General features: G+C 39.0%; 1 protein-coding gene across 1 annotated transcript in view; it reads right to left on the minus strand.

Annotated features, from left to right (window-relative positions):
• The window catches only part of sorcs3b (sortilin related VPS10 domain containing receptor 3b), a 40,248-nt gene extending 15,934 nt beyond the window's left edge, over positions 1 to 24,314 (minus strand). The window contains exons 1-11 of the mRNA XM_068567874.1: positions 23,465 to 24,314; positions 10,875 to 10,942; positions 6,369 to 6,468; positions 6,047 to 6,205; positions 5,830 to 5,903; positions 4,953 to 5,017; positions 4,227 to 4,345; positions 2,676 to 2,765; positions 2,185 to 2,364; positions 1,138 to 1,284; positions 131 to 233 (exon numbers count right to left, since the gene is read on the minus strand). Of these exons, the coding sequence (XP_068423975.1) occupies positions 131 to 233; positions 1,138 to 1,284; positions 2,185 to 2,364; positions 2,676 to 2,765; positions 4,227 to 4,345; positions 4,953 to 5,017; positions 5,830 to 5,903; positions 6,047 to 6,205; positions 6,369 to 6,468; positions 10,875 to 10,942; positions 23,465 to 24,154 (1,795 nt within the window). The 5' untranslated portion in view covers positions 24,155 to 24,314. The remainder of the gene's footprint in view (positions 1 to 130; positions 234 to 1,137; positions 1,285 to 2,184; positions 2,365 to 2,675; positions 2,766 to 4,226; positions 4,346 to 4,952; positions 5,018 to 5,829; positions 5,904 to 6,046; positions 6,206 to 6,368; positions 6,469 to 10,874; positions 10,943 to 23,464) is intronic.
• Between the last annotated feature and the right edge of the window lie 679 nt (positions 24,315 to 24,993).

The raw sequence follows: 24,993 nt of genomic DNA on the forward strand, positions 1-24,993 counted from the left end.
GCGATTCATTTTGTGCCTTTTTCGTGGTTGCACTGTTACAGTACAATGCATTTATCTGAGAAAGTAGGGATACCTCTAATCTGATCTGTTTAATCTATAAATCAAATGCTCTTCCTTGAGGTGACTGTACCTGCAGCCACAATGATTCCTGGCACAGACTTTTTGCTGGTGATGGGTCCAGACGTGTAGGGATTCTCCGACATCTCCAAATGAAGATGCAGTGAACAAAATGGCTGTAAAAAAATTAAAAAAAACGGATTTTAATGGAGCACAGGTTGAGACAATATATAGCAGACAGATCTTCACAAAAGAAATTATAAATTGTTTTGCCTTCAAATTATGCTTCCCATTGAGAGAAAAGTGCTAACATTCTCAGATGCCATTTATAAAACAAAGCTACTTTGTTCCTTTCATATTTTCTGGCTGAAAAAAAAGACAGAAAATAGCTGCGAGGACACAGAGGGCATTTGAATTGTTTCATTCTAAAGCAAACAAGGCATGTAATTAAAAATCCCCAAGATGCACTGATAAAACTGGAAAAATTGATTCAAATCATTTTCACTCATCTCTCAGAATAAAGCGCACTGAAAAACATCAATACATTCTTTTTTCAAACAGCAGAGGTTGGAGGGGAGCCAGAAAGCAGAGATGAGCATAGTGGTCATCTGTATGACAAAGAGAAAAACATTCACCTGCTATTAACTGAACAATATACTTTATTTCAAACTGATTCTCAGGAACATACTGACTGAATTAGATGAATACCTTACCCGCTGAATAACAGCACGGCCATATAATGTAATTCAGTGTAATCTAACATTCATTAGTCCAATGTGACTACAGGTAGTAAATTGAAATCACAGAGGTTAATGGAAAGCCTGGACCCCTGAAACTATACATGATGACACTTTGTGCTTTATACTGATAATAAGAAAATTCCAGCCCAGCATCTAATCTGCCATTTAGGAGACTCATACTGAAGCTGGCGCCTCACCCTGTGCAAATATGGCTCCGAATCCAAGAACTTCTACAGCACAACTGACGAGGTTGAAACATTTGATGAATGATATATGTGATACGATTCCTTTTGCATAAATAAGAGCATAAATTCACTCCTGCCCAAAGGCGCAGGCTCACCAGAATGCAGTGAAGGTTATTTCCAGCCACGTCGGCGGCAGGCGCTGGCAACAGGGCCCATGTTTGTCCCTTGTTGTATGAGATGAAAGTCTTGACGTGACTGTCCAGCAGTTTGTTTGCAAGATACATGCCATTTATCCCCTCAACCTGCAAATGAGAACAGCAACGATGCTGATGATCATCTGAAATACTTTCATGATGTAAGAATCATATTCATAATACTTTAGAGTTTAAAGATGACTGGGTTAGTTGATAATAATTTTAACATGTCAGACATTTTACTTAAGTAAGTAATTCCACAGTGTAAGAAATATTCTGTTTCAAGTCGAAGTCTTGCTTTCAAAATGTGAAAAGGGACAGAAGTATTATCAGCTAAATGTACATGAAGTATCAAAAGTAGAAAATGCTCTTTACACAGAAAGGCACTTGTCATTGTTATGATTGTTTATTAGTAAAATTATTATTGATGCATTAACATTGAAACAATACTTAAATGTTGCTGCTGTTGCTAGTTGGGGTGGGGATACTGTTTTGCTGCCCCATCTTTGAAAGTCTGATCAGATGTATTGCAAGTAAAATCTTAATCTGAAAAGTAACTAGAAACTTTATCTGTGAAATTATTAAGTGGACATGAATTGACTCTTAAAAGTAGTGGAGTAGAAATATAGCATCATAAAATAGAAATACAAAATGATACTGTGTTTGAGTTAATGTACTTCCACATCTACATTTCAGTTTCTTAAATGTGAACGTTTGCTGATTTTCTCAGATTTTCTATATCACTTTAAAATGAATCTTTGGATGTTATACTGTTGATTAGATTAAAGAAGCCTGTTTAAATAGGTTGTCTATTGATCTGAAGGAAATGTAATACAACATTTTACAGACGGAATGAATATAATAGCCAGATTAATTGAGAATGAAAACATTAATTACAATCACAGGTTTGAAAAGTAACACATGTATTCTGCTACGATGTGAAATACCTGGAAGGGGTATTAGTTGCAAAGTGACAGCAGCAGCCCATTAACAAAACTAACTACACACCTTATAAAAGTCAACCAGTAGGTTTCCGCCAAGTCCTCTGCTGGTTCTCAGGTTCTCTAGTGAAAGGGTGAAGTAGACCCCGGGGGGGTCTGAGATATACAGGCTGTAAGTGTTGTTCTGATTCCACTCCTGGACTGCAGCAAATACCTGCTTCTCATCCGTACTGATAATATGCATGTCCTGCATGGAGGTGTTAGTGAGAGAAAGTGAGACAGATAGAGAGAGAGAGAGAGAGAGAGGAAGGGTGAGAATGACAGTTACAAGTGAAAAAAAGTCCCATAGAGACTTAAAAGAGAAGCCATGACTGTTCAGAAGATCTTTAATAAAGTGAAGACTCTTCTTCAAGATCTTTAATAAAGTGAAGACTCTTCTTCACAAAATAACGACTTGTCTTACGACTTGTATTCTACCAAAACGAAACAATAATCTTGTTTCTTTATGAAAATACATTTCATATTGTCTGACAGTTATTTGGTGTCTTTGTAGCTTACCTTTGGTAGACAGTATTTAGGTAATTTCATTCGCTTGAAGGATTCTCTCATGTAGGCGACAAAGTAGCTCGCTCGTCCTGACTTGGTTACCTTTGCAATGAAGTCAAGAAAGCTCTGTCATTCTTTAAATAGATCCCATAGGGATGGGAGGTTTATACAAGACACAGTCCCAAATCCCCGAAAGTCAAACATGAAGCTAAAATGTCTCCAGAAAGAGTTGTATTCATTTGCAACACATGACTGACTTCATTGAGTTTAGAATTTTACGTAACAGCGTCAAAAGCAAATTAAAATGACATGCACAACAGAAATTATTGTCATCATCTCAGTTAGTCTAAAGCTAAGAAGCACTGAACATTGTGTTGGCTTTATCTACAGTGTGTCTTAAAGGTCTTAATGCACTTTCCCATCCACTAACAGGCAGGGTAACACTACTTGATTGCTTATTTTCTAATCAACTAGAAGGATGGTGTTTGTCCCCCAACACACTACATTAGGGCTCTAATGGAATAATCTATCGAAAATCAATGAGCTGCATTTTCCCAGGCCACATTTTTGAGGATGTTGCACTTGGCTGTTCCTTCTCTCCCAAGAGACTTTGGAGGTGTTGAAGACTGCTTATTTCGTTGTAGCCCAATCGATAACCTCATTACTCTTTGTCAAGTTAAATCCAACTGCCCCGAGCAATGAAAGTCACAAGAAAGTCATCTGTGCCACCGCAGAGCCGCGCAGACACTCTCTGTGTCCAGTTATTTTCACCAGACATCGTCCTCATGTCTGCCTCTGCCTTGACGGTCAATCTCATCTCAGCTAAATGCAATTTGGGCATTTTATTGAATCACCATTTCTGAATCACGCTGTGATATATTTTTTTCCTACGTTTCCATTCTTACATCACAGCCATTCCAATCAAGTCTGTGGATTAAGTGTGTTGAAAGTGAAACTGGGTCACCGCTAAAGTATTGCTGCTGCAACATTATATCATATCAAAAATATTTAATCTGCGGATAGATAAATCAAAATGTGAACAGTAAACATTTAGGATGGTTTATTCAAAATGAGAGCGTGCTGAGTGATTTAGTATAAACACTGAGCAGGGGAAAACTATATCATTTGATTTTTGCATCAAGGCTGACCAGCGGAGAGAAAATGACTTAGCTGAGGATAAAAAACCAATGACAGCGGAGGGCGTTTGAAAATTACATTTCTATTAATGACCCTGACTACCGGTGTCTAATTGGAGTCAAAGTCAGAGTGAATTGAATGGTAATAAGGACACCAACCTGCCTATTCTTTTAAAAAAAAACATTTTTCAGGCGTGGAGTATGTCTGTGCGCAAACTCAAACACTGAGCTTGCCTTCACGTGAACGAACCGAAACATAATCGAACCAAAACATAATCAAAACACACATCGGGTAAGTGGGGAACAGGTGTGTTGGGAAAAGCCATTATGTGGGTTTTGATGGAGAAGAATGAACTGGATGCACAAAAGACCAACATAAAAAAGGAAAAGAAGAAAAAGAAGAAAAGTAATCTATTACTACACAAACCTGTGTGAAAACATATTCATCCTGCACAACCAGTGAGTTGGTGTCTACATGTCCAGGAAAGAGGTACTGTCTATTGCCTTCTGTGCATCGTTGGGCTCTGCACTTCACATACTGGGCGCCTGGGGAGAGGTGAAAGGAAATCAATCAGAAGTAAATTACAAGCATTTACACCTCCAAACTATACTTTGTATGCAGCTGCTATACAGTATGCATTGTCATAAGTTTACAGTTCTGAAACAACTTTAAGTTGTGTAACGGTAAAAGAAATTCAGAAAGAATTTAGCAACTACTACCACAGCAGGCAGGAGGAACTTTTGCAATCCAAAATTAGCTGAGATCCAAGACTAATGCAGTACTTGCAGTGTGTCACACTACAATTTATTTTTTAATTCCGAGGCAGATTTCCTCACCACAGGAAGGGCTACGAGTATCTTTTCCAATGCAGGAAATCCCTATAATTGGTTTGACAGAATATACCTTGTCGTTTAGAAGGGGGTATTTGAGGTTTGTCTATGAGACACAGGGGATAGATTAAAAAGAAGAAACATCTATCAACCCACTAAAATTCTCCGTTTTTGTCAGGAGACACCGATTCTGCTTTACTAGACTTCAGGGACCCATCCGAACAACAGAAAGGGTCTCATCTTCCCTGTGACCTCGCTCTAAATGAGAGCCAAAGGGTCCTGTGGGTGTTGCTTCTGTGACAGACTGGAGTGCAGCACTCACGGCCTTTTGCGATGCGCGTCTCGATGTGGACCACATCTGATTCTCTGTCCAGCCCCATTACCGCCCTTGAAAAAGCGTGAGAAGGAGAAGATAGAGAGGAGCCGGAAGAAGTGGAGATGGGGAAGAAAAGGGAAAATTAGATAAAAGAGGGGGAGGCCAGGTTGTGTTTCAGCTGTCGATGGACATTGCTATTATTTGAAACCCGTAGAAAGATGTTTTTATCTCCTGTAAATCAGTCAGTGTAGAATCTGCAGTAACAGCTGCAATTAATCTCACTTCACCAAAGCCTCAACACAAGAAACAACAACAGACATCAGCAATTCCCAGAAAGATCCACGATAGCAAATGTGTGTTGTTATGAAACTGTAGGTGACTGCAAAGCCATTTTGAAAAATAACTCACATAATGTGCATGAAGGAATGTTTTTCAAGAGGACAAATAATGCATCATTTCGGGTGTCGCTATACCTGCTGCGCTGTTCTTATTTATCTAACGTCTCGCTGTTCATGCATGTGGAGAGGATGTCCTCCAAACAATGTCCTTTTTTTCTCGGCTAAAAAACACTCTTGGGTTTGACACGTACCACGACAAACAGGAATAAACGGGCTCACATCAATATTCACTGCCTTGTGCTCGAGCAGTCGAGATTACTAAATGACAGTGACAACAAAAACAGCATGTCATGTTTGTGCTCTGGAAAAAGAAGAACAATATTCTTTCAGGTGACGTGGATATAATAATTGTATGCTTGACTGCCATGAAGATGTGTTTTTGACAAGAGGTCACTGTATCCTTCTGGCAGCACAGGGTCATGAACACTGTCATTATGCAAATTACAATCAATCACTCTCCAAAACTAGGATGCACATAATCATACCAGTAGAATCGGCCTGGCATCACGTTGTCGTGAATAAGCTGCCATTTCCTTCCAAAGTCCATTGAACTGTAAAGCTGCAAGATACAATTAGTCCAATCACACATTTTAGGAGGAATATACTGTTAATAAGCATCACAGCCAGCATCACATCCTCACAAAAAAAGCAGATCAAAAAACACCATCTATTATCTTCATTGTGCCTTCGGTAAATAGTTACCTTGCTGTCATGACTGTAAGCTAGTATCCAGTTCTCCTGTGCAGGGTGGAAGAGCAGGCTCAGGATATTGAAGTTAATGGGATGCTTCTCAAAGCTTGCCCCTTCATCCGAACTGATGAGAACAGCGCTCTCTACCTCTGGGTCGCTAAGCATCATTATCTAAAGTACAGAGGACCAGAGAAGGGATATGGCATGAGAAGAGAGGGAGAGAGAAAGAGACAGGGATACCGTCATTTGGCAGCAAATTTAAAAAACTGTAATTTGATATCAGGAATGACCTTGCAAGAGATCCGAAAGATAAAAGCAACAGGGAAATGCTAACCTTCTGTTTGTTGGTAGGGCAGACGTACAGGTAACTTAAAACTGTCCTTGAGCCCACTTTGTCGTTGAGTTTGGTGTAGGTGCTTCCATAATCAGAAGATCTGGACGTAAACGAAAAATGACATGTTGGACGTTGGATGAAAAATACATTAGAGTCAGATTTTAAAGCACCATACCAGTGGTGTGGCATGTTTTAGACCATTAACTGCAAATCAGGTATCCTCCGCGTCACTGCATTTCCATGGCACACCATTAGATGGGTGTTGTACCTCTCAGACATCCTTCTGCTTTTTGGAATAAAAATCAACTTGTCAAGCTTCATACTAATGTATAATTTTTTTGTTTTTGATGCTCTTATAAAGCACTTCTCCTACTTTCCCTGCTAGAAATGTGCCATGCTGAAAAGGCATGCTGTCATTACTCCACTAGTGTTCTACTGTATTGCGCAATTGGGACTAATGTGAAAAAATAACATGGAAAAAACACACTCATTAATGTAAAAGTCTGTTTTTTATTCAACCAACATATTTCAACACAGGGTGGCGCTTGAATAAAAACAGAGCTTTCAAGTGATCACTTAGTGTTGCAGAGATGCTATTTAAAAATTAAATGGAATAAGTAAATAACAGCTGAAGGAGCCCTGTGGAGTTTTTGATAACGATGATGAAATGTTTTGACGTTTTTTTGGCCATTTTGTTTGTACGTTGTGCTTTATGTTGCCGACCATTTTTAATGGAAGTCAATTTTCTGGATGTCGCAAGATTGTGGGACAATTTAATTTGCATACACGTAACGCCATCACCAAGGTTTTTACATACATATAACTTTAAGAAATTAAATTTAAAAAATAGTCGCAAAAACTTAACTGATGCTGAGCTTTAACATTAGCCATTATTATCTTTCAAGCTGCTATTATATCTCCGATCAGCATTTCAATTTACATCTCATTTCAAAAGCCGTAAATCTAGAATGTTGTATAAATATCATAAATAGAGAGGACATTAAAAAGACATTTAAAAAAACCAAGACAAACAAGTGAAGTCCTGTCCAGGAAGTATAAGACTGGTAATTTATGGATTCAACAATTCAAGTTTCAAAATATGCAAAATTCAAATTCAAAGTTTTTACTATGAAGGAAACACATTCAACAGGGTTAGGCTGCAAATATACACACAATAACTCAATGTTTAAATGGTGTTTACAAGAAAACATCAGGGTACCTTCAGCATCTTATTATTGAATTAATGAGTTAGTGCATGATAACCTAAAGACTCCTCCTCACCAGTGAATTAAAAACAAGTTCACAAAGGGTTGCAATCACAATGAATATGAATATCAAGACAAATGTCAATGTTTTTAGATTGACATTTATGGGTAATTTCTAACTCGCAAATACAGTTCCATTAAGCAAACTAATTGACAAAAACATCATGTTGATATTTCACTTCATGTGTCAAGCAAGTTTTTGCAAGCTGGATTTCATACAATGACATGTCATGAAACCAGTGTTTGCCTGGGAGGTAGGAAACCGGTTCAGGGACCTCGGGTATGCTTTAGAAAATGATCAATAATAATGTCCTCACCACTTTATTGAGTGCACCTGTTCAACTGCAGGTTAAAGCAAATATGTAATCACGTGGCAGCAACTTAATGTATGTATACATGAAGACATGGTCAAGGCGATCCGATAAAGTTCAAACCAAGCATCAGAATGGGCAAGAAAGGTTATTGGCATGGTTGTTGGTGCCTGATGGGCTGCTTTGAGTATTTCAGGATATGCTAAACTTCTGGTATTTTCACAACAAAACCATCCCTAGCGGTCAAAGAGAAAGGTCCGAAAAAGACACAAAAACATCATGTGAGCAGCAGTTCTCTGGATAAAACGGATGGCAGAGGTCAGAGGAAATTTGTCATACTGCTTTGAGCTGATGGAAAGGTAACAAACTAAAATAACTACTTGTCAAAACCAACATATGAAGAAGAGTATCTTTGAATGCACAGCAGTTGAACCTTGAAGCAGAGGGGTTACAGCAGCAGAATACCACAGCGAATGACACCTTTGTCGGTTAACAACAGGACACTGAGGTTACAATTGCCACGGGTACTTCGAAATTGGACAACAGAAGATTGGAAAAAAGTTACTTGGTCTGATGAGTCTGGATTCCTGACACATTCAGGTGGGAGAGTTTATTTGAAAACATGGCTTTTCAGAGAGGTGTTGGTGGTGTTATGGTATTTTCTGTGCACAATTTAGTGCCCCTTAGTACAAATCAAGCATCTTTCAAACGCATAAAAAGGAAACCTGCATGAGTATTATGGCTGACCCTGCCAACCCCTTGAGTACCACAGTGTACCCATCTTCTGATAGCTGCTGCAGCCACTGCCTGATGCTACCATGTCCATGTGGTCCAAAATCTCTAAAGAACGTTTCCAGCACCTTGTTGAATCTGTGCCATGAAGAATGAAGGCAGTTCTCAAGGCAGAAGGGAGTTCAGCCAGCTACCAGCGAAATTGACCTATTAAAGAGTCCAGTGAGTGGTAAGTGTATGTATTAACTGCAAATTGCAGTGAAAAAATGAAAACATTCAACAGGAGCGTAGTCCATGAATATAACAACATTCTGAGGGATGAACACATTGTTATCTCACAATAGATAGGCCATTACTCTCATTTAATGCTTGTAAATGTTTGTACATTAAAGACAATCAGGAAATAATTTAAAGACCAGTGGGGAAATCGTTTCATTCTGTATTGTTTTTAGATTAGTGGCCTTTTGTTCCATCTGTTTTCAACTGACTTAGATGTTTAGTTTCATCCTCTTGTATTCAGTTTTCTTTTCAGCAGGGGAAACGTAGTTATGGTATTTTTTGTATCTATAGTGCAACAAATTAGCACACAAAGCTGACAAATGAAGGTTTAAGTTAAAAAGAGAACAATAGATGAGAATAAATTACACAGTTCTTGGTCTTTATTAATTAAATGTGCTTGTGTTTTAATTAAATTAGACATTTTGTTCTGTCGCATCACGTGAAGCTACATGTTCATCACAGATGTGTGTGTTTCCTACAATCCATGCATCCCAGGACAAGGGTAGATGTGTGTGTGTGTGTCATCCCAATCTTCATATTTCTCCTGGCCACAAACAGCCAATCCACACTCCCAGTTCTACCTGAGTGCCTTCAAATGTAATTTCACTGCATAATTGGATAGATACCCAGGGTCAACTATCATTGTCTGTGCATTAATCTAAATCGTCATATTTGGTGTTGACATTGTTTACAAAAGACTTACCCCTCAAACAAATGTGTATTTGTGCTTAAGGACTCCTTTTAGTTGACAGATCTGGCTTTGATTGAGGCTGTGGAAGAAAGCCTTTTAAATGATTACGTTACATTGGGACGTTTTCTTAGCAGAAAGGGTCTCCATCGAAAAACACAAAAGGGACTTGATGTGTGTTTAGAAAGTCTCTACAAGTCACCCATTGATCTGCACATTCTGCCACCAACAGTGGCCCGGAGCTGTAGCCATAAATCATTTATTGTGCTATCAAAGAAATAATTTACTCCCGTTTCTTCTCATAACATTCAAATCTCTGTTTTTCTAATACCCATACTAAGAGCCTTCGTGCACCCCCTGAGGTACTCTCTAATTTACTTGTGGTGCTATTGTTAAGCAGACACCTTGATGATGGAAGACCTCCTGTACATAATATGGGATTTCAAAATGTGTCAAGTCGGATGTAAATCTTAGCGGCGCCTCTGGTGAAACAGAGATTAATTTGAAACACTATGCTTGGCAGACTGATGGCCTCTTTTCCACATGTATTTCAGTATGAAATGAGTTCTCTGCAGGCTATAGGAGAGGTGAGAAAAAAGCCATATCAGAGGGCTGGATTGGCCTCTGTGGTATAATCTTTAATGAATTCCATTCTTATTTATGATCCGGCAGGGCACTGTAACTCACCTCCCAATACATACTGAATGGAATTACTATGGCTATACAGTAGCAATTGCATGTCAATTGCTTATGAAACAAAAGGTTATGGATAACAATCTATCAAAAACTCCATCAGGAAGTTTCTAGGTCAGAGGAAAAGAGACATAAACAAAGAATCCTTTAGCTAAGTCTTCCGGTTTGTCTTTCAAAAATAGCCTTTCAAAAATGTTCTTTGTTGATGATGGACAGAAAATAGGTTGGGCCTTTTCTAAAAGATTATTATTCATGAGACTGAAGGCAGCAAGGAGGAGGATGCTTCATTTTGAACTACTTTCGATTGGTTTATTAAAACAAACTTCATATTGGCTTCGAGTGTAACTTGATTGTTCATATCCTGGCAAGTGGGAACACTATAAATCACACTTACACTACACTGCACTCTCTATGAATATATTATCCTTATTGTTTTTAGGGCTGTGCTTTTGCATTTTCACAAAGTCCTTGCAATGATGCCATAACCTTTGTATTTAGATAAAAGGGGGGAAATAGCAATGATTAAAAACAAACTTACCTCCAGAGTGAGCTCTCAGTAACAGCGCCAAGGTTGAAGTCATACAGCTTAGTCAAGATCAGGATCACCTACAACATAACAGCAACAGACATGTTTAATTACATGCCAAAGTATGCACTAAAAAGCTTTTGCATAAGTTCCTTATTACCCGTCTGCACCTAATGGTGTGGAATTAATACGACATGTCTGCTAAATCCCTTTATTAATAAATATCAGTGCCATTCAGTCTGTTATCCAGTATGACAAGTGATACTTGTGTTGCCAGGAGATGTCAGTCTGCTCGTGGCAGGACCTAAAGGAGAAAATCCATGTGGTCTGTCAAGAATTGTGTCTCTATCTCATGTGGAATGATACCTACATAACAGCAAAATCTGAACATAATAGTTCACTGAACAATGAAAAGATATGCAGTCACCGGCTGCACAGCACAACCTTCTCCCCTTCTGCTTGCTTTTACCTTCAAAATAGTAAAGCAGTTCCAAAATCACCAACAAATGTTGACCTCAAATGTGGTTGGAAGATGTTATGTCAAAAAATATTTTACTCATTGGAAGACGTCCAGTTGCAGTCTTGGCTAAATGCTTTTGCGTGTTCTCTGAGGATGGTTGGACAATGTGTTTCTGGGGGAAACCAAAACGTGGCTCATAAAAGCCTGCCAAGGCATAGAGGGCAGAGTGAAATGGTGTGCAAACGAATTATTGTCACTCCAATGGCATTATAAATGACTTCCCATGGGGACGCTCATAACTCAGAATAGAAAGGGGGCTTGCGGTAGAGAGTTTAGGGCAGGGCATGGAGGGCGGAAGAAGGAATGGTAGATAATAACAATCAAGGAGCGAGAACACGGCATAATATGACGAATTTTTAAAAGGCCTGAAAGATATGTCAAAAGCTCAATTACAGTGAGTTTAAACACATTAACCTTATGGGACCCACGGAACGAGTCATTAAACCGTGAAAAGTCACACAAGACTCAGAGGAACAAAGACATGCCTCTAAGCCTGCTTTGAAAATGTTGAAAAACCAATTGACCCACAATTTAGCCATCAACGGCCACTGTGCATGGCTGGGGACTATCTGCATTACAGGTTAATTAACCAATCACACAGAGAGATAAGCATTTGCATAACTAAATGCACCATGTCTGCAAGGTCCAACACTGGAGTCTGAATCAATTTGGAGTACAGACTTAGTTAAGTGGCTGTGATGTTAGGCCTAATTGCCTGCTTTGAGAAATAGATACGAGAGAAAAACTCTGCCAAACTGTTGATCACTAGTCTCTTCAGTTCTCTTTTACGATCAACAATGACTCTGTGTCATGGGACATTATAAATACTACAAGGTAAATTGAATCTCGAATTGATTTCATCAGTGTCAACCTAGAGGCGATTCATTCTCAACCAAAGGGATTCAAATATCCAGCACTGCAAATTAACTGAGTGAAGAACGAATAAATGTTCACCGTTTTATGGGTTTCAATCACTTGCACCATCTTGCACATGGATCCAATTTAATCAAATGCTCACGAATTTAGTTGAGAACGTGAAACAGAGTCTAAAAATAGCCCGAAATGGCAACGCTTGATGACAAAAAGCCTCCCAGCACCCAAGCTGTCATTAGGAGCTCTGTCTTAAATGTTGTCAACGTGTTTGTGCTGTCGGCTCATTAACAAAAGCTGACCCATCGAAATGGGTCACTGGAGATCTACCTCAGGGACCAACAGACTAGTGAGGCAGATGACTGTTTGGTTGATTTGTCCCTAAGTAGATACATCAAATGTACATCACTAGAGACTGTGTGTTCCCATGTCTTCAACATTATTGATAGCTGTACATCTGTGGCTAACGTCAATAGGGAGCAATTACTATGCATGCAAATGCTGAGGGACAGCCATATGACTCGCACATCCGATGTGTGACTTAAAGAAATACTTCGAACCACAAAATGATCGTTTGTATATCAAGCATTCACCGAAGACTGTTATTGCATGCCTCAAGAATCCAAAAGAAAGAGAAAATAATTGATGAATTGAAGTAGATGGGATGCGCATATAACAACGGCAAAATTATACCACACAACTGTTTACAAATTCTCATACAACTTATTTATACAGTTGCATAAGCACGACTTCCCAGACACAAGCATCTTCCCTAAAACAATTTAAAACACTTCGGACCTGCACAGACGAGTAGCTACCTGCGTAAGCGTGAGACTGTTTATGAAGCATGACAAGCGTTTTAAATAATAAAGTGAAAATGCATGAAGAAGTGAGTACAGCATAAATGATAATAGAATGATGCAACAAGTTGTAAAGTTTGTAAACAGTATTTCTGTAGTTGTCGAACGCAAATTTCCTTTTTTCGCTCGTTTTTTAAAAAATCTTTGTTCACAGTGGACGCATGAGAAAAAAAACTGTTCATTCAAAAAATTCAAGATAACCCACTGTGAGGAAATTTTCTTTAAATGGTCATTTTGTAGTTCAAGTATTCCTTTAAACTATGAAGACCTGACAAATGAAGGAGCATAAAAAGCAAATTCTTAGAGTTTATGGTGCAGCCCTGCTTTTATGTAAATACTTGGAGCAAACAAACACAAAATGGCTTCCAGAATTATTTTGAGCCTTCTAGGTAAATACAATTTTCCATGCGTATCATCGCTCACTTGCATACATGAAATTAAGTAAGGACCCTGCAAGGCCAAAAGCAGTGCATTTATTCATGTTTATGTTTTATTGATGTGAGCAAAGAGAGCTTTGCCCCGGGAAAGTCAACCAATCATTTTTTCAGATTGGCTCTCCTCCTCCGAGGAGTTGGGTTTAGTCATCCTTTTATCCTAACGTTCTATTCTTGTCGCTTTCTTTCCCTTCTTTGCTTCCATATTTCTGTCATTTTCACTTTCTCTCTGTCATTCATTCCATCTTTCTGTCTTTTGTTTTTTTCTTTCTTCCTTTTAAAAAGAGGCTCTCCAGGTTATTTCTTTTGCTGTGTTTTTTTTTTTTGGTATCCATTTCACCTGCACATGGAGTAGACAGAGAAAAAAAACATTAAAGGCACAGTCAGGTGCTGTTTGGCCATGCAAAGGTATTAACTCTTTCTCGCTCAAATTTTTAAAGTGCTTCAGTGGGACGTGAGAGGCATCTCAACACCATGTTGGTGGGCAGAGGATTTTCTACACGGCTTGCCATTTAGCTATGAATCATCTCTGTGTACCGTCCTGCAATATGGCTATCAATAAAATGAAATAGACTCTTGCAGCACATCAGTGCAGCTTTATTGTGCTTTCTAACACCATGCTCCAAATGGAACCCGTTGCCCCCAGTGAAGCGTCATTAAGACAGCACCCGTCAAAAAACATTTCTGTTTAATTGGATAGCCGAGGGGAAAAAGGGACTCTTACGCCAAAAATCACACCTCCAGATTGTTGAATCTTTCCTTCTCAAGAGTAACACACAACGGGAAGTAGAAGAAATCTTGAGAAATGTAAGAAATGCAGCTACTTTCATGTAGATCTGGTACTGCTTTTGAACCTAGCCAGGGGGGGGCAACTGAAAGATCTAAATTAATTTCCAAGGGACCCCCAAAGTTGATAACAGTGAGTGATGTAAGGCTCTTTGTAATAACACGGCTAAAGGCTCATGCTCAGAGAAGCATTGACACATATATCCCTTTTATTTACCTTTACCATCTAGGGAAAAGTTTGCCACTGAAAAGATACACATTTACATTCTCATGAATACACATAAGCTTTTGTATATTGTACTATGGAGTAAACACATTCATACACAGTCCCATCCCGCTGGAGTAACCCTTTTCTATGTATTTCCTCTCAGTCTAACCAAAACATTAAAAAAAAAAGCCTGACAACTCACTGAAATGAGTCAACCCTAATTAAATCATGTGTTAAATTTAAGCTTTTATAAGCTCCCTTTTACCCAAATATGCCATCTTTCTCTGTCAGCTAGGGGTCAGTTTGTGTGGCCTTAGCAGGTCTGATTAAACAGATTCAAGGTGGGTTTTCAATCAGTCAAAAAAAATGAATTAAACATAATCTGACAAGCCTTGATTGCAGACAATATTTTATTTACTTTAGTTGTGTGTAGGTGGATTATTTCTATTTTTGTGCCATTACGTGTTTTTCTATTTTAAAACTATTTTTCATCATTTATAATAGTTATGAGACTAATAACATTTAACCAGATGAGAGCCTCACTAAGAGGTGCAATTTGGTTAAAATAGCAGCAGCACACAGTACATAACAAATACAAGTTACACAAATTGCAACATAGATCAAAGCAAGACTGATACTTCAGCAAATATTAGCAGATATATTGGTATGGTGTATATGTTGACCAATAAGTAACATAAAATTGTAGCACAGAAATGTCAAATTAGGTTTGAGGTCATTTAGAATGATGCAGTTTGTCTACCAGAAAGTACTGAAAAGTTATTTTTTTCCACTACTTATAATTTCTATATTACAATGTAGTCAAAAATATCCATTATAGCGATAAAAAATATAATAATCAAATGGATCTGTATTGAGGTTTTTTATACTGTGTGTTTGTGTTTATGTATAAAAAATGTTGACATCAACCATCTTTTCTCGTTAGCAAATATCTGTAATAATATCTGTTCAAACATCAGTTAGGCTATACCACAGAAAGGATAAGGTAATACACAGCTTTTACATATGTTATTTTATACCTGTGTCATTGCAATGATTTACCGACATTTACTCTATTTTGCTAGTATTGCTTCAGAAGCAGAATATGTGATCATGGAAAAGGAAGCAGACTAAAAAAGCACAGTTGGAAAAGTCAAGTTTACCAAATAATGCAGATCCGTGGGGGTCGAACTCATCCCGGCCATTACCAGCGCTGGCTGGCGTTTCGCAGTGAGAGGAGCAGGCTTGACTCCATTGTTCAAAGTACGACACTAAATTTCACTAGCCTGTTGCAATTATGAGAACACAAAAATAAAACCTGTTTCATGTGTTGTTGAGCTCATTACATTCTCAACTTCATTAAGAGAAATTAAATAGAACCCAAGTGCAGAGAGCAAGAGTCGTTTCAGTAATTTGACAAACACTGTGTTTTCTTAAAGGCAAATAACTAATTAACTTCCTAGATCTACGCACACATGTTATCACTTTTCATTGCCATTTCGTGTGGTATGAGGGGAAAAAAACCAAAGAAAGAATATTGTTTTCCTTCATTGAGACAAAAAAAACTATGAGTAGAACGCACAACACATCCAACGCCAAAGACATAACTTGTAACTTCCTTTTGTGTCTCATAAGATTAAAGATTAATATATTCATGCATCCATTAGAAATTATCTGATGCAAACACCTGCAGAGAAAAGAAATACAGTATTAGTTGAACATTTGCATAAATTTCTTTAAGGCTTGACAGCGACGAGGGCAAAATCAAGACGCACCGCAAGTGGGTGGAGGGATATAAACACAACGTCTTGATTGTGGCTCAGTGAGGATGCCTCCAAAGTAGAGCACTTAGCAGAAAAGACAAGCGTCTTTCAAGAGAAATGGAGCGGTCGAAGAGAGAGGCCTTACTCTGTCCTCATCTTATCTGTGGACCAAATTGATTGTTTGTACTTTTGTGGGCGAAAACATAGTCTGGGGATGCTGCTTTCATCAAGTAAACCCCAGCCAAATGTCCCTTGTGCATTAGTGTGCTGTCTGTATGTTTGCTCATCCTCCTGACTCCTGAGCTTTGGTCATATAGCCCTAATGCAAGTTTCAGCAATCAATTCAGTCCATTATTGGAGGGAAATGTATTAAGTGGACTGAATGGAAAAGGGATTCACTCCTAACGCAGCTCCATTGTGAGAAGATGTTTTGGGCATGTTATGCTGCTAACAACAAAACATAATAAAGTATGCTATTTTTGCTATTTGTGGGATAAGAGATGTGAGTGGTCTGCCTTTTGTAATTAAAGCAAACTTTTGATGGTAAAGTTACGGCACAATGTACTGTGGTTAATTCAAAAGGAAAAAAACAAGGAACACAGTACTCAAAAACAGTCATTTAAAAACAAAAATGATACGAGTCATTTAAATGTTTCGACACATTTGACAAAGTTTTAGTCACATCTTGTGCAATTTAAAATTAATTTGATGCATTGTAAGTGGCGTGAAGAGACAAAAACACTCATTAGCATTTTACTTTTAAAGTTTTTTTGGTTCTGTAACACTCTTGTTTGCTCATATTTATGTTCAGCAGATGAAGGTAAAGGCGCATGACTACATGTACTTCCTTTCGTGTTTAATCCTGTTATTCATTAAGCCATGGATAACAACAGAAATTGGGAATTTACTAGGGCGAGATATGATAATATAAAATCTTTGGAAAATAAACAGATTTTTGATCAATTTGAACTAGTTAGCTTTTACTGAACTGAACAATATGCAGGCAGGCATTTCCTTCAGTCTCTTCTATTTCTTCACAGATTTGGCTCTTAATGGCCTGGCTTCTGCCAGCGGGGGTCTGCACTGGAGCCAAAGGCGGTAGTGGGTCCAAATGGAGGTTTTGGAAGAGAGAGGCACTCCACCTTAAAAGGACCCCTTCACTACTAAAAGTGCAGTGAGACTGCGATCATGAGCTAAATGTGTCCCACAATTCCCTGTTTTGTCTTCCCACCCTACCCTCGCTGAGTGATTTGCATTTTTCATAACATGTAGAGTTAGAGACTGCTTTCTCTTCAAAATCAAGTAAAAATTCCGAATTACGTTTATATATATATATATATATATATATATATATATATATATATATATATATATATATATATATATATATATATAAAGTTCATATGCAGCTTTTTTTTTACATTAAAAGAGAAACATAAAGTCTACCACCACCAGTCTACCACTACCAGTCTGCTACTACCAGACCACCACTACCATTCACTATCAGTCTACTACTACTAGTCCAACACTACCAGTCTACCACCACCAGTCTACCACTACCAGTCCAACACTACCTGTCTAACACTACTAGTCTACCACTACCAGTCCACCACTACCAGCCTACCACCACCAGTCTACCACCACCAATCTACTACTACCAGTCTACCACTACCAGTCTACCACTACCTGTCTAACACCACCAGTCTAACACTACCAGTCTACCACTACCAGTCTACCACTACCAGTCTAACACTACCTGTGTAACACTACCAGTCTACTACGACCAGTCTACTACTACCAGTCTACCACTACCAGTCTAACACTCCCTGTCTGACACTACCAGTCTACCACTACAAGTCCACCACTACCAGCCAACCACTACCAGTCTGACACTACCAGTCTGACACTACCAGTCTTCCACTGAGCTACAGGCACCACTCAGACTGACAGGTCACTGGGCCAAGCCATTAAAATAAAGAGAAAGAGCATGCAGTAAAGAAAGACAGAATTAATGTGAATGTAATCAAAGATTAATATTTTAACTTTGTGAAGAGCATTATTTAACTAACAGAGTGTGTCAAGTAGAAAAGCACAAAATACAATATGATGTTGTTTCAATTTAATATTCAGTTGTTGAAATAATTTGATGATCTTATCAATGACAATTCACATCCGCTCCAATAGAATCACTAACTTGTGTAAGCGATGTGTAATTTGTGCCAAGTCGTTCCACTGCTGATGAATATTGCATCATTATTGCAGAATTGCCGTCATAATTGTGTCCATATTATTTTGTCAATTTATGTACATTCTGTTTTTTACTCTAAATCAACGTAGAGTTTTTGTTTATTTGAAGGCAAAAATAACCACTCATTTCAGAGGATTTTTCCAGGATACCAATTGAGTGAGTATGCCATTTTGTAAATGTGTAATTTTGTGTTTGGAAGTTTTCCATCATCTCCATTGATTGCTCAGTGTGTGTGTGTGTGTGTGTGTGTGTGTGTGTGTGTGCATGTGTGTGTGTGTGTGTGTGTGTGTGTGTGTGTGTGTGTGTGTGTGCGTGTGCATGTGCGTGCCTAGTGCTTTAGATTGCGTCTTTTCTATCTAAATAGGGAAACACATTTATATGAGCAATCCCTGTAATATTTAAATATATTATAGTAAATGCTGTTGGTTGAGGCAAAATGCTGTTTAAAGGGCCCGCAAGTCTCAAGGTATAATGTTACTAAACTTTGTTCTCCTTTTATAAAAACAATAATACTAAAGATCAGGTCCTTTAAGCATAAAAACTCAATCCATTAAGTGCCGCAGTTTGTATTAACTCTATCTCTGTGATGATTAATAAAGAGGTCATCACCCAATTTGAATTTGAAATTTGTGATTTTCCCAATCAGAAAATGCATAAATTTGTTTTCATAACCTAATCACTGCTAAAGTATGTGTCTACCACACTGCGACAGTTATTAAAGTAATTAATCAAATGCAAACCTGTCGAATATGATTTTGCACCCGCTTTGTCACTTTGATTAAAATAGAAATAAGTGTGTATGTGTGTGTGTGTGCGTTAAGAGAGAGAGAGAGAGAGAGAGAGAGAGAGAGAGAGAGAGAGAGAGAGAGAGAGGTGGGGGGGGGGGGTCAGACTGATAGGGAGGCAGATAAGAATCAAGCAACGACAGTGTGCTGGAACATACTGGTGGCAGGCCTCTATATTTGCTGTTTAAAATGCACTTTGTGAGCCCAAAGTACAGTCTAAGTGCTGAGAAACTGCTGAGAGCCTATGTTGATGTGATGCATTACAGCCCCCAAGCACAAATGATTCATGAAAAAAGGAGCACACATGCATGAGAGTGAACAACTGTATTTCTCTCATCAAATTATTTCTATACAGAGGGAGGAAATGGTATTCTGTGTAAAATGCCGTACAATAACATAAAAGCAAAAAAACATTGAACATTTTGTATTTCTTTTAGGATTTTTTTTAAATTTCCCACCTAGGTTCCTGAGAAATTGTTTTTGCTGTTGTAACCAGCAGTCTACCTCTTAAAGAGCACACAGGATTGTTGCCGTTTCTATCAGCATCTTACAATAACATCAATGGAAAGTGAACCGCTAAAGGCTTGAGACCGGCTGGATTAAGGAACAGATTTATGGTGCTGACACCCCTCGGGACAAGCAGGTGGAGGACAAAAATGGCTAAAATTACCATTATGTATTCACTTTCATTGGCTACCACTTTAAAATCCATATCTAGTTTAAAAAAAATAATCAGACACTTGACTGACCATCAGTTGAATCAGATGATGTATTAACAATATTATAGAAAACAAGTTTATCTGACAGATAAAAATGTCTAAATGCTGAGGTGCTGCACAATGAGAACGATTTGTAATGACATCTCAAAATGTCCTCAACCTTACTAAGGATAATATCCCCATAGCTAGCAACCAGGGGGCCAGGGGAAGATGAAAAGTGCATTAATAGAAATGTTTACCTGGTCACAGCTTTGCCCCCTTTGACTGAACATCACATGGTTTTTTGTTATTAAAACGGGATTGTACCCAACTATAAAAACAGTAGCTACAGTTGTGTTTGAAGAATATGAATTTAAAATGATCAGAAAAACAAAACCACATTGAAACGTTTCTATTTGTTCTATCTGAAGACCTCAAAGTTCTCTTTTTAATGCACTTTTCATCATCCTGTAAGACTCACAAACTCTGGTCAAATGCCTGTGTGAATTGGGAACCCATTCCATTTGATTTTATGGATCAAGGAGTTTCTATGGAACCAGCTCTGGCATGTTAAATGGAATGGCTGTCTATCTAATGAACCGGTTTTAAACACAAGTGTCCCCCAGGGCCGTGCCATTTCCTTTTTTTTATATTGTCTATTTATACCGTTGAGATTATGTGCAACAATAACCGCTTCGTTCTGATTAAGCATGCGGACAACACGGCCCAGGAGGCCTGTCTGATTCCCATTCAATCGCAGCAGAAAAAGACGAAAAAGATTTTACAGAGCTGACGGATTGGTTTGATTCTCGCCACCTCAGACAAAACATGACAAAGAAACAATGAGATTGACCCCTAAGCCAAGAAGAACAGTTGGCATCGTCAATGTCCAGCTCCTTCCAGAGCAAGTTTATAATAACAGACCACTGAAGATAATCAAACCTACAATCTCATTACAGGTGGACATTATTTACAACAACGCACAGCAGAATCTCAGACGCAAAAGCGCAAGAGATTTGACATCAATAAAGACGCTCATTAACTGCTTCAACACAGTGTCCTAGTTTGGTCAGCTGTCTGTGAGGAGCTTGCAAAAATGGTCAATCAGGAGCCTAAAATCATTTGGCTGCCAATAACTCACTGATCACCAGCTGGCTCGCACACTAAGACTTTTGCCTTTAGGGAGGTAGCAGGGGGGAGTCTCCATCCCTTGAGTGTAGAATGTACTGCAAAGGCTGTTTCGAAAGATAACCAACATCACATCACAGCTTGAACACCCATGTGAGGCAAAACGACTGAAATATTATTGATATACCATATAGTGCATCCCAAGCAAAGTGTGTTCATCCATCTTTTTTTATTTGGTTTAATTTCCGACTTTGTTCATATTCATGACACATGTCATTACAAATGCTGAATCTTTATATCTCCATTCCCATTCAGGGCAGATTTTTTTTTTAAAGTGCGTAACATGCAGTCAATCAATACTACATGTAGTTAAGAAGCGTGAATTTAAAAGGGAATTTGTGCAGTATATGTTTCCTCCCCATGGTCGAGTCCAATCAATGTTATCTCTCTTAAAGTCAGGGACTGTACAGCTATGACTCCAGGCTTTGATGTCTCAGACAATCCCAGAAATCAAATAATAGTTGGTAGGGCTGATTTGTGGACAGATTTTAGGTTTTATACGATGAAATTTTTTTATCAAATCTGAACTGTGAGGATCTCCCCTCCCCCGTGGCACATTCACCATCACCGTCTACATCATTCTCATTTCACTCCCTGTGGGATTTTACATCGTGGCCAGATCACAGGCAAAGTCTTGAATTGAATATTTGATAGAGCTACCCTAGACCATAGGCATGAAGTAATTTTCCTTCAAATGTCCCTTTTAGATTGGATTTATTATCAGTCATTTACATCTATTATAGTCTGAGGTCTAACACCCAGTCATAAAATGCCATCAATTTAAACTCTGCAGTTCCACTCATACTTTTTGAACCCCAGACAGGGGTTCAGACTGTATAAATCTCAAATGTTGACTGGCTGCAGTGACAAGCCCATCAGTGATGATCCAGTGAACAGTGTCCTGCAGTACAAAAGGCCATTGTTGGTGAAGACGTCTCAAACCAACAACATATTTCACAATGCAGCCCACAAATCAGATTTTACTAGGTGCATTTCTGGTTTATTTCCATAGACACTGTCCACAGCAATGCATCAACGTGGCCAAAGTCGGCAATGCCTCTAACGTAATGACATATGTCACCAAACAGAACATGAACCAGATGGAAAAAATACATGCACAGGCTAAAATAAGCCATCCTGGTAAATGTATCTGCATTGTTGGATATTATATGGATATTTACATAGTTTCTGGGACACACAAATCTTCTGATTAATGTTGCTGGCAGACACCTTTTTGCCTAGCAAACTGAGGTGATCTGAATTACCTGCAGTAAAAAAGGCAGAGTAGCCCTTTTGTTTTGTACAAGGCATTTTATAATTATAAGATCTTTGTACCTGATAAATGCTGAAGCTTGCAAACACTTGTGCATGCTGCATGAGATAAGAATCTTCATGGCTTTGTCTTTGTGATGGTAAAATGGTGTGCGTAAGTGTGTGTCTGTGTGAGGAAGGGGGAGCTGGGGGGTTGCTGCAATGTCTTAAGCTGGATATATTTCCATCAACCTGTTTTGAAGTGCAAAGCTTGGCAACTTTTCAACAGCAAACATATTGCAACGCTCTATTCACCCAGGCAATTAGACAACCACCAACAGTGTAAGTGTGAGTCAAATGTCAATGACAAAAGGCTGGTTCATTTGCAAGAAGGTCATACTGTTTCAGCGTCGCATTAGGGTTGGTTGGACACAATCCTTATTAGTATCTAGTGCCCCTTCCTGAGAGACATTTGATTAATTCATAAATAATTAATGTGTTGTGATTGCTGTCAAAATACCTGCACATTCACATAGCTCAGTGTCACATAAATGTACCTGCGGGGTTAACTGTTAATTTAAAGTTCAGGTGACAAACAAGTTGTTAAAAAAAATCACTCAGGTTTGAAGAAGCGAGAGGGAATCCTGCAGGTGAACAGGCATATCCACCGGGCGCGCAATCCGCTGACACAAATAACCTCTATAGCAATAACAAACAAACAACACGACCATGCATGTAAGCATATAACATGTACGGGTCAATTCAGGACTGTGTTAGAATAAAATAAATAGTTTGGGAGTAGAAATTCTCATCCTGAGCGCAGAAACGGCTGTGCGTAAAACTGGCACAAAATCATGTAAATGTATTTAAAATAGGTTCAGAATTTGAAATTCAGAGAGAGAGAGCGATACATATTTGCATTGGAATACGTGTGATGGAAAATAGCGTGTTCTCTAAAACCATGAGGATATGTTTTTGTGAAACTGAAACTCACGCTGCTGTTGTGTCCGGACCAGTGCACCATCGCCTGGTTGTGCGCTGAGTCTCCCGATAGAGCAAAAGTAGAAGTGTCCAGGTGTGGCACACTTTGCCTCGGGTTCGACCCTCTGGCTTCCTCCCCAGTGCGCCGGTAATCGGGTCTGGAGTTGGAAACCCCTTGGACAGTCTCCACAAACCTCTCTCTTGACTGCGCTTCTCCACTTGTACTCCTATCCACATTGTCGGTGTATGTTTCACGCACACTCCTTTTTGCCCTCTTTTTTAGCTCAGGAAATGTGTTTTCTAACAGTGTATTCGCTGCAGGTCGCCCTTGGTTGTCCTCGGATATGTTATCCCACTTTTTACCTGGTATTTTCAGACGGTTTTGGCCATTTGGTGCCATATTGTTGCCGATCAGCGCACCGTGTCCAAGTCCGGTCTGTGTTTCATTTCCTTCCTCCTTGCCATTGTTCGGTTTTAAAGCAACGGCACTATCCGATTCAGAAGCGATGAAAACTTTTGCGCTATTGTCGACTTTAACCTCCGTTGATTTTCGGATCGTACGTGCCTCCAGCGGTGTTACCTCCAGGCGATAAAATCTTCCTTTTGGAGAACTCACTTCCGCTTGAGTCACAAACTTGGGGTGAAAGAAGGAGTAGAGCAACACGAAAGCCCAAAAAGAAAAACTCAGAAATGACAGTCCCATTGTGTTCTTCCAAAGTGATAGTCTACCACCGGGGAGAAAATAGGTAAAGCAACTTCTAAAACATTCAGGGTATCATCTTTACGAGCAAGAAGCCATCAGCAGACCAGCTCACGTCCAGGAATTTGTCAAAGTGAGGGACCAGTTGGGGAGGCGCTGCGCATCAGGCAAACGCGCCGGCAGAGAGTGACTGCAGAAACGATTTGAGCTCATTGCTCACGAGGACATTTCAGAAGAAAAGACTTTAAAAATGCTGGAACTCTTTTCAAAATTATTCCACGATTTAATTTTTCGTCTGGGACGGCAGCGTTTTTCATTTGTAATGTATTTATAAAAAGTTACTCAAAACAGCACGTTATTGACTCGGAGCAGTTGACGGGGAAAGTAATTTGTGATTTGCAGAACAGTGTTGTGTTTACGCTATGGTTATTGTTGCATTTGAAACGACAGAAAAACCTAATTTACTTGCATCAATCACGTCCGGATTCACCTGTCAACCATGTGCAAGCGCGTGTGCACGCGTAGGACATTTTGGGCAAATTCAGTTGGACTTCCTGACAAAGATCCAGACGTGATCTGATGTCATTTTGTGTGCAGAACTGCAGAGGTGCAGGGTTTTCTATACTATGTCTGTATTTCTGGTGACACACTAAGCTTTTTTTATAATTAGGCCGCTAATTCAATGCACCTCAGGCCTCCTACTGCACAACAGCCTAGGAAACAAGAGGACCTTTGAAGTCACACTGTGATATGTTTGCTGTGATCTTCATGACTTTTGGTGCCACACAGGCAACAGAAAGCCTTCAAAAACTCTGTTTTAATCTTGACACCTTCACATTTTT

Source organism: Clinocottus analis, unplaced genomic scaffold (assembly GCF_023055335.1).
Source record: "Clinocottus analis isolate CAN_PGR_092001 unplaced genomic scaffold, fCliAna1.0.p SCAF_8, whole genome shotgun sequence".
Lineage (NCBI taxonomy): Eukaryota > Metazoa > Chordata > Actinopteri > Perciformes > Cottidae > Clinocottus > Clinocottus analis.